Source organism: Caenorhabditis briggsae (genome assembly GCF_000004555.2).
Source record: "Caenorhabditis briggsae complete genome, chrIV, whole genome shotgun sequence".
NCBI classification, from domain to species: Eukaryota; Metazoa; Nematoda; class Chromadorea; order Rhabditida; family Rhabditidae; genus Caenorhabditis; species Caenorhabditis briggsae.
Window position 1 is genome coordinate 9,304,350 of NC_013487.2, and position 10,750 is coordinate 9,315,099.

Below are 10,750 nucleotides of genomic sequence, written 5' to 3' on the forward strand. Positions count from 1 at the left end.
AAAGACCATCAGATCTGTCTCACAACTTGTTGGTCTGTACGACAGGCAAGGACGAATTTGACCGATCTTCGCGCATTTTTCATTTTTCTCGCCTCTCGCTTGATAAGTCTAGATTCCTGTTCTGTTTTGGTACATAGTCGCGACTTTTTTTTTCGACTACGTAGTCGAAAAAAATTGGGCCACCATTTTTGTGACTTCTTTCTTTCTTCTTGTTCCGAATGNCAGTGCGATTATTTTGAATAGATAATAGAATAACATGTTCTGACTGAAGAAATGCATAATCAGGTCTTATATGCTCTGCCGCTTTCTCCTTTTAGTTATAAGATTTGGAAAGCAATGAAGTTATTTATTAACTGCTGATGTTATTAAACTCGGTGCCCACCTGAAAATCAGCTGATAAACACAAACTATCTCTCGTCAACAATTCCTTCTGTTGTCCAAGTTTCAAAGCTTAACAGACATGACATAAACATCAAATTCTTTCCGAAGAAGCATCATCCTCTAATTATGAAACACTTTAATTTTGCGTCTGTGGATGGCTTTTTTGGAGGAATCTCAACAAATTTCAATAAAGAAGTATCGCCAAATTTCGAGATAAGTGCTATGTTGCGAAACAGCAAACCATCATTGCTAAACCGTTGGCCAACATAAAAATCCACTGAGCAATGATTTTATTCTGGTCAAAATCACGGTGTTTTTTTCAGGACGTAAAGTAAATGTTCTCTAACGCGAATACCGTAGTTGAGCGCGCTGAGTATTGACGCGCATGCATTAGACTGAACGGCCGAGTCGCTACGAACGGTAGCCTGCATTCCATCAAAAAATGCGCGAATTCAAATATATTTTAAAAACGTCCCGGAAAAAACACCGTGAAAATCGGAGCTGAGAAACGCTGGCCGAAGCCGAATGTCCCACAACGACAATTACCGTAACCTAAACGTTTTGTTTTCAGTCAATTTTTTCACAATTGTATCGAAAAGTTTCAATTTCGTCTCTTTTTAAAAGGAAAAATAGCAGGTAAAAGGAAAAATAGCAGTTTTAAAAGGAAAAATAGCAACTCGACGAAAAGCAGTAAAAATAAGAATATAAACTCGAAAAATGAAAATATTTTTAGGTTGCGGTACTTGTCGTTGTGGGACCACAGCTTCGATTTTTCGTACCAGAACAATAATAGCCACATTTTAAAATTTGGAACACATATAGTTGACCAAATATTGAATATTTTTGAATAAATTCTGTCTTTCTCTATTATTTTGTCCTGTTATTCAAAGTTGCAAATAACAATTTTTGAAAAAGAACAGTTTTGCTTTTTTTGCTTCTCCTGACAATGAATAGCCCAATAATAGAAGTTTGATCTCTTTCAAAAATAACAGCAGAACACAAACGAATCATGAATAAACATTTTTGCAGAAAGTCAAGATCTTTTAATTACATCTGCCAGTCACATGGTTCCGTCAAGATGAACTTTGGCTCCAAGGACTTGATTGAGATTCATTATAAAATATTCCACTCTTTTGTAGTTTCTCTGTTCATGAATAAACTTTTTTATTCAAAGCTGTTCTTAATCTAACTTTCAGGTGACTATGACTTTGGTATCGGGAGGATTCTTTTACACGGATAAATGAAAGTACAGTTTTTTGAAAAGTCTTTTAAAAATTTCATATTGAAATTTTTAAAACCACAAATTTAGAAAACCATTCACTTAAAGGGAAGTTACTTTGCCAGTTTGCTGTTTATCCTGAAACACTGGGACTTGAAATAGTTTTTTTTTCTTACTTCGATTTCATATATATTATCTTTAAACCATTAAAAAACTATGAACAAAGTCAAACACCCGAAACTTTTCCAACTTTTTATTAGATGCTTTCAATCAAATGACTGCGAAGAGAACATCTCACCAAAGAAAGTATGCTGTTCTGATCACAAAACCAGCTTCGTAAAGAACAAGATCGTTTGGGTAACGATTACCAAGCTCTACGTCAATTCTATCTTTATGGTCCTTTCCCGGAAAAAAAAGTTTCTGTAGTAGAAAAACCCCTAACTTTTAACTTTGAGCCAATTTTTCTTGGTTCTTATCAAAGATATGAAAACTTTGTCAACTGATAAGATTGTTTATCATAAAATCAGAATTTTTTTGTTAGTGAAACATTCTTGATATCTAGCATAGAGAGCTGGAACTGGGCAATGAGGGGGCCCTTCTATTAGGTTGTTTGGAAAGTTCCCTTCATTTTTGAGTTACTGTTTTCAAACTTTGTTTTTTCGAACGGGGTAAAAGCGATTAAGCTATCGTTTCATCAGTATATTGTGGAGTCTAACATTGTCTAGACCCAAACGGAGATCATTCTCCACTTCCCGTGTAGTGAGATATGCTCAACATTTTCGCCTCTAATAATTTCCATTTTCGGACTGCCATTTCATTTTTGTTTCCATCTGACCGGAAAATTGCAGGAATCGAGCTCCGATTAGTAAATGAATTCAACGAAGATGCGCCTGTTCAAATTATCATTACATCCCGGCTTTATCTATTTGAAAAAGGGGAATTCTCGTTTGACGAAAATCTCCCTTCAAAAAGACAAACAGGCTTAGATTTGGATCCATTAAAAAGGGATCTAAAGGGACCCGTCTCAAACTGGGCGGGATATATCAAGTACATCAGTGGCAAACTTTTCGTCAAAAAAAAGCCATGAATTGGAAACCCTCGGTAAAGTCAAAAAAGTGGAAAGATATGGATTATACCTTTTGTCTCAACGCAACTTTGTTTCACGTGTGGGCACCTGTTTGATCTTCTCCTCCTGCATTGCACACATGAATGATGGAATCAAACCATTACTAGTGGTTATAAATGGGTAATGTACCATTACAATAAGCGACATGCCAAGTGGGACCACAAAGGCACTCAACCACCAGACGTCCCAAAACGTGAAATTCATGATAAAAATGGGATGTTGTGGATATGGTGGTCTACCAAGAAGTGGAGTAATGGGAGCTACCAGGCAATGATGTCACTTTTAAGACCGATACCTATTCTCGTCAAGCGACATAACTCAGACTTTATGTGTATCTCCATTGAAGAGAAAAACAAAGATTTATTTTCAAAATTATAATCTGCGACCTTATGCGGGAAGGACGTCCCAGGCCGATCTCGCTGAATGTGACTGGACAATTCGGCTTTATCCACCGTGTAGCCCGAACCTTGTACTTTTAGACTACCACCTATGCAGCCATTTCTAACGCCATCTTGATTGAAAAAAATTCACCTCAAAACAGGATATCAAAAAGGGGTTAGCTTGGGTTTTGATTCGCTTCCACCGGAGTTGTGGAAGGAAGGCACCCACAATTTAGTGGGGCGTTGGCAGATAGTCATTGATAACAATGGCCATTACCTTCAATTTAGCCGACATCGTTTAGACATCTTTTACATTGAACGTATCTGAAGCTAAAAATGACGGGAACTTTCCAAACAACCTAATATAACAGGGGTTAATGTTGTTTTTTTTCGTAATTAGAAAAATTGAATTTGAGTCAAAAAAAAACTTATATGTTATCATATGACTCCCACTAGAAGAATTATTTTTTTCTCCAAATGGTTTCTTCAGGGTTCCTTTTATTTCATTGCTCTTCGAAGAAAGGAACCTTCTATCTTCAAAACTTTATTCTGGGAAATCTCATCCATAATGTTCGTGCATTCTTAACTTTTAAGGCTACGAAATATTTCAATTTCACGAATATCAGAACGAAGTTTCAACAAATGCCTGTGAAATCTTCAAATTTCACATTTTGGGACTATGTAGGAATTCAAGATTTTTCTGATTTCAACATGATCTCTATTTTTCCAAAGGGTCCTTCTAATACAGATTCCTAATACATATCCGTTTTTACGAATCTTACATCCAATCTATTTTCTTCACCAAAAATAATTAATCAGCTGAAAACAACAAATTCAATTTTTTAATAAATTCAAAGGCAAGGTTGCCAAAAAGCGTACGAATGGCGGCTGAAGGTTTAAGAATGTGTGTATTAAAGAAAATTGGGCCAATTTTTCATTCTCCTAGGGTATAGTCAAATTCCTAACGGCTTGAAAAATTTCTTATGTTCAAAAAGACCCCAAACTTGAAATCCAATAAATATGTTTATTATAATTCTTCCCATTCCTGAAACACAATCAACTCGTTACATTTTCCATCTGGTTTTCCATTTCTGCCGATATTTTTTTTGTAAACCTCTTCATACACCTCAATAAATTTCAAATTGTTGCTTTCTCGCTTTCTCGCTTTCTCTTCATCTTCTCAAACACAAATGACAAATTTCAAAACAAAGTGTCTCATATCTTTTTCATTTTCTTCTTTTTGCCACAAATCTATCCAACTCCACAAATATCATCGCCCAGGTCTTCTCCTTCTTCTCATTTTCGATCTCTATCCCAAAGCACAGTTGTTCACAGCATTTTTTATCAAATCTTCCTCTTCTTCCATCTTGTTTTTATCTCCCCCCGATTGGCTCTTCTCTCCGAAAAGAGCTTCTTTGTCTTCTTGTCGATGAGCACATACAACACCATAAACTCTCAGGCATGTATGCATTTTCTGGAAAAAGAGTAGCTGAAGAAATGGGAGACGAAACAAGAAAAACGGAAGAAGACATGAATTTTCAATAAACAATTTGTTTGTCCTCGCCATATTCTGTGAGCAAATCGAGAGTTGTTCTGTGGCCAAGAAGGAGGTCATATGTCGAAAAAAAGATGACACCTTTCTTCGCTCCTCAACTTGTCGCCTTCTCTTCCCACAGAGTTCTCATTCCACTCTCATGACTCATTTTCTTTCTCATTTTTCCTTTTGCACAATAATTTCAATAATTAGAAATTTTTCATGAGGGGAACTGTGATGGGATCTTGAAATTTCCAATCAGTTCTAATTGTTATAAGGCTTCAACCATCTCATCAGTCTACAGTAATCTTTAGGCCAGTTTCCCGGGATTCCCCGTTCCTGATTTTCTTCGTCACCAGAGAATCCAGGTAGGAAGTGACAAGTGCTTCCTCGTTGTCTTCTTTTTTATCTCCTTCTATTTTTTTAATGCGTCAATATCAGAGATGTCCGGATTCCGGGATTTTTTCAGTTCTGGATTCCGGATTTTGGACCCCGAGAGAATAGTTCTTTCCTTCCGAATTCCATTTCTTACAACGGAATACGGACAACTATGGTTCACGTGTAGATGTTGAATCTAGGGTTTCCATTTGGGGGCCGATTCACCCGCCCGCACCCACCCGGGGGGCTGTTTTAGAGATTTTTGTTTTTCTCTTCCACATAAAAAAATCAAATTCTTTTTTTTGTTCTAATCACATGCGCATTCATTCCATTTTAACGTTTTCCTAGTTTTAAAAATTGCTTCGACTTTCAAACTCTGGCTCTGTCGGCAAAGATGTGTCCTCTCAGAAATGATGGTTCCTTTTAAGAATCATGGGTTTCATGGGTTCAGAACTTTTTTTTCAGATCTCTTGTTCATTTTTTTTTTGGTTTTAATTTTAGAAATCTATTGTTAGTCACTTTGAATAATCATCCTTTACTCAGAAATTATGAGGTAATCGGTTTATAGCTTATAGTCTGATCAGAAACTCATAAATGGTGTTTATATTTTGATATTTTCCATTGATGATGGTTTTCTACTTTTTAAAGATTCTAAAATCTAAAACTTTCAAAAATTGAATTTTTTAAAAATAATTTTTTTGATTCTTCGAAACTTCCGATAAAGCCCAAACTGTTTCCTCTTCCACATCTTAAAAAAAAAGTCTACTTCACTCAGGCAGATCTCTTATCTTCCATCACAAAAATCGGATGCTCCGATTTATGATCGGAGGTGTTTATTGATCTTGCACCCAGGGAAAAAAATTACACTGGGAAACGAGAACGGCTCTCACACAAACACCTAATCATCATTCACCTTGAGTATTTTTTTAGGATCGGTAATATGAAATGTCTTCAATGAGATATTTACGATGATAAAAAGTTTGACAGTTGTTCGAAATGATTTATTTAGTAGTTCTTAGAACAAAAAATAATAAACATACGAATTGATTTGTGACTCAAAAAATATTCTGAGCTTTACAAAAACATGATGATTTATTGCTTTCAGGTCATAAACTGAGAAAGTTCAACTAGGGAATAAATCATAAAGTGTCTGAGTTAAGGAACTCATATTGAGAAAACTCTGTCAAAGCCAAAAGTTCACATCTTCAGGTATATTTTCTCTCTTTCTGTTCTTCCCGAACCTCTCTTCTCCTTCTACTTGTCCATTGTTGTTATTGGCATTGAGTGACTACTCCTCCTCCTCCGCCTTCTTCTTCCTCTTCATCGTCTAATCTTTGCTATGCTTCTGCTCCTTTCCATAATTGCCTTTTGTTCTTCGACATCGTTTACCTTTTTTGGGAGAGTCTCAAAAGTATTCGGGTCCCTTTTTTCTCTCTACCTATCCTATTTTCTTCCCGTATCATATACTCATTTCACCCTTTCAGGTAATTTATGCATTCCCTTCTCCCACCCGACTCGATCTTCTTCATAACTTTTTTTTGCTAATCTAGATATTCGACACGCGATATATTTCCTCATCAAAATCATCCTTCTCATTTAAGAATAGTGCAAAAATTCCAGCCTAGTTTTTTAAAAGTTACCCACTCGACGTTTTGTTTTGACACAGTTAGAGACAACAGATGTTACATTTCTCAGTTTCACACAGATAGCAGTTAGAAGCCGCATCAGATTACAAGTGAACAGTTGAAAAGCTGAGAGAATTTTTTAAATGAACAAAAGTCCGAGTACTGCTAGCCACACAAGATTTTTTGTTTTAAGGAGGTGGAACAGGATATTTTTCGGAGTTTTTCTTCAAATTACGGTATGCATTCTTTCGTAACGGTTAACATTGTTTAGTGTAGCTCAGCCGCTAGCGGCGCGACATCTCCAGCGTTGGGTCCACAAGTTCAACGAGCTTTGTTTCGAAGTCCATGGAATTTTTCGTATAATATACGTTGTTGTATTTGGTTTAAAATTTTTCTGAACTTCCCTAACAATTGGTTCCTAGACGACTTTCTGATCCATTGAATTGTATTTTTTCCTCATCGGATTATTATAGCTACAATTTTTTCGCGATCTCAACCCTTTGCTTATTATTCCTTCTCTCATTTCCTTATAGAAATCTGGACGTATTTCCTACTGTATCTAGCCGTTTTCATTTTTGTTGTATTCTCATTGATATTCATTCCAAATGCATTTATAGCTGACATATCCATCCTTGTGTTTCCTCTATACTGAAATCCAAAATGCGTCGTTTTTTTGTCTTCTGACCCATTTCTTAGACCACCAACCATCGCTCCAAAACTAATATTAATCATCCAATTCCGTTTTGTCATTTTCCTTTCGGTGCCCTCTTTCGAATCACCCAATTTGCCAACCATTTTTCATCTGTTTTCTTTTTTCTTCTCATCTCTGATATGTCCTTCTGGTCAAAGTCCTTTTTCCACCCTTTTCTTTCATCTTTGTTGTGTGAGGGGATATATTCTGCTTCACGACGTCTTCAACTGATTTCGTTTTCGTTTTTTTTGAGTTCTTCTTTTGATCGAACACAGGCATACCCAACTTCTCGTCACAAATCGGATAAAATGGGAAAAAAGAATCGGGAGAGAGAAAAAAGAATAAGAAGAAGTCAGAAATTGCCCCGAAGGGCTTTTTTGTGTGATGCCCCGCGACCCACACGACTCCTTATTTTTTGTCGTCTTGGCTGGGGCTCTTTTTTTGTCTATCAAAGTTCTCTGAGTCCTCCGTTCCATGAGTTCTCCATATTTTTTATGAGTTTTCTAAATACGACTTGACGTCAGAAGTGCCTGCTGATTCTTAAGCAGTCTCAGCCTCCTGTGAGGGAAAATGGATTTCGGAGAAGCCTGTGCTGTCTGAAAAACTTGAAAGTTAGAATCTGATTCCACCTGTAAGTCTTAAACTTTATGTAATCTTTCGAGTAGCTCAATACAACAAATTGAATCGCGGATGATTCATCACAAAATCATAAACACTCTCATGGAACGGCACCCCTAAATATATTTTTAACTGGAAATATCTGCAGCTGGAAAATGTTATATCTGCAACTGGAAATTAGATACCGTAAAACCTGTATTAAAAGGGCCTCTTTAATAGATGAGTTCCTCTAATAGAAGGGTCCTCCAAGGGGGGTTTGTAAAAATAAAAGTGCCCTTGTAACAGAAGGGCTACCGTAATAAAAGGGCCCCTTGCAAAGAAGGACTCCCTCCAAAATGTGTCTTGAAATCAAAAAATTTCCGTACGTTTTCAGTGAAAAATATTCCAGAAATCTCACAATTTAACAGAAATTCGTCGAAACACAATTTTTTAAATAAAAAATTGCTCAATTTTGGTGGAATGAACAGATTTTCATGAATTTTGAACGAAAAATCGTCGAATTTTTTCATGAAAATTCCAAGAAAATTGACCGAAAAATAGAACGGCCCCTTCTAATAGAAGGACCCCTGTAACAGAATAGCCCTTCCGAGATACCTTTGATAATAGAACGACCGGTCCTTGTAATACAGGTTTTACGGTATATGGGTTAAAAGTTGTCGGTTTAGCGGGCGTCCTATTGTAGTGTTTAGAGTCTGAACAAGAAATACGCAAACTTGGTTTGTTCAATACAATTCCATCAAAATGTTTTCGATTTATCAAAAATATTGAAATCTATATTCTCTCTCGTTTTGAATCTAAAAACTTGTTTTTATCGATATCCCATATTTGGTTCCTTAAAATGTTTCCAACCAATTTTCCGAAGCGATAAAATTTCCCCCTTTTCCTCCGAACATCTCCAATCCTTGTGTTTTAATGGGTACTTTTCACCTGAAGATGCTCAAAGATCCTTGCAAGTTTCTCTCGCCTACATCAACTAGTCTGTCACCTTTTTTCTAACCGAATTATTCAAAAAAAAAGGAGGAATGAAGATGATGGTGATGACATGCAGAAGACGGAAGAGGAAGGAAGCCTCCCTTTCTCTCTTCGTTTTCAGTCGGATCATGCATCATTCATCCTCTATTTCTCTTTTCAACTCTGCGATCAGAGAATCCAAAAAAGAGACATGACGACTTGGGATTTAAATTTTTCTGGAGTTTTCACTTTATCTCTTTTTTCCTTTCTTTTCTAAATATTTTTCGTTCTGATGCATAGTATCTAAAATCCAAAATAAGACTCTGCGAGTTCCTTTAAAAGCGACCCGTTTTTTCTTTTTCTTTTGTCATCAGTCAACCGGCAACATGGCAAACACCGTTTTTATGTTTTGAATTCAGAAAAAGGAACAAGAATTTTTAAATCATGGCTGAAAAAATTGCAAATTGCAGCTAATATACTGTGTCCTAATAGTAAACTTAGAACTGATTTATTTTCGAATTGTTCTTAGATTTAATGTATTTTAGCTTTTTGAGAATGTGACAGAAAAAAATAAGAAAAAAAATAATAGTTAGAATAGTTACTGTAAAACCTGTATTACAAGGGCCCCTTTAATCGGAGGGCTTGGGAATTACTGACTTACAATTAATGATGTCATCAGTATGTAAACTAAATCGAGATCATTAAGAATCATAGCACAAAATATAGGGATTTGGTTTTTTTGCATTTACTCGAACAAAATGTTAAATTCAATAGCAATACAACATTTTGTAGACAAGGAATTTAAATTTCCAGATTTCCAGCACCCAAGCACACCAAATCCAAATTTTATCTTTCTTGGAATGTTTTTTTTTTCAAAAGAAGAGGTTTTATTAACTTCGGTTCGTTTCCCAAGCGATTTTTTTACTTTTTAAATGTTTCATTCCAAATGGAGATAAATTATGAACGACTTTTCAACTGTTTTCCTCTTTCAGTTTCCCTTGTGTTCTAGAAAAAAAAGAGACAAGAATAGATTCCGTTTCAAATTATGGTCCTTCGAAATCTCTCTTTTTTAGTCTTCCATCAATGTGTCAATCTGAGGTCAAATCCCACAATTTTCATGAATTTAAAATCAACGAAGTGCAATGAAAAATCAGGCGGAATGGTAGAAAAAAGACACCAAAAGAAAAGGAAACAATTTTGTAAAATTCTTAAGAAGTTTTATCGCTTTCTTTCAAATTTCTCCTATTGGGTTTTTTTCAAAGAACCGGTTCTCCTCTCTTACTCAATCTCTTCTACCAATTTCTCTCATTTTTGTTACATTTGAACTTTTTTTCAGAGTAACAAAACACTGAACTTGACAAAAATGCTCTAGCAATAACTTTGGAGAACGATGACTATTTCATACACTTTGGACGTTTCGCAGACCAATTTGCAAAGCTTTTTCAGTCTACTTTTACGATGGAGAGGAAGTGTTTGGAAGGTTTGTTCATTGTATTTTTCAAATATTTTTTGAGTTTTTGAAGTTAAAATCTAGTCAGAATTTATTTGAGTTCGGCACTTCAACATGTTAATCGGGATTATCGTACAAACGGCGGCTGAATATCTAAGAATTGGCTATAACTTGCGTCTTTAAACAAATGGGGAAACATTTGTGACAAAAAGTATTAAAGGCAATCAGCGCGCGGTTGAAATAGGAACCGTATACGGACCGCACGCGACCCGTTTTCAGAAAACCACAGCACATTATTTCGTATTTCTCCGTATTCTGTCCGTTCGCGAACTCCGTATCCGATCCGCTTGCGAATGATGGACAAACGGATCCGTTCACGAATCAGACAAAAGTTTAA

General features: G+C 35.9%; 1 protein-coding gene across 1 annotated transcript in view; it reads left to right on the forward strand.

Annotated features, from left to right (window-relative positions):
- Nucleotides 1-10,293: 10,293 nt before the first annotated feature.
- The window catches only part of CBG03316, a gene marked incomplete at both ends in the record, with an annotated part of 5,483 nt that continues 5,026 nt past the window's right edge, over nucleotides 10,294-10,750 (forward strand). The window contains one exon of the mRNA XM_045235698.1: nucleotides 10,294-10,383. Coding sequence (XP_045092360.1) covers nucleotides 10,294-10,383 — 90 coding nt within the window. The remainder of the gene's footprint in view (nucleotides 10,384-10,750) is intronic.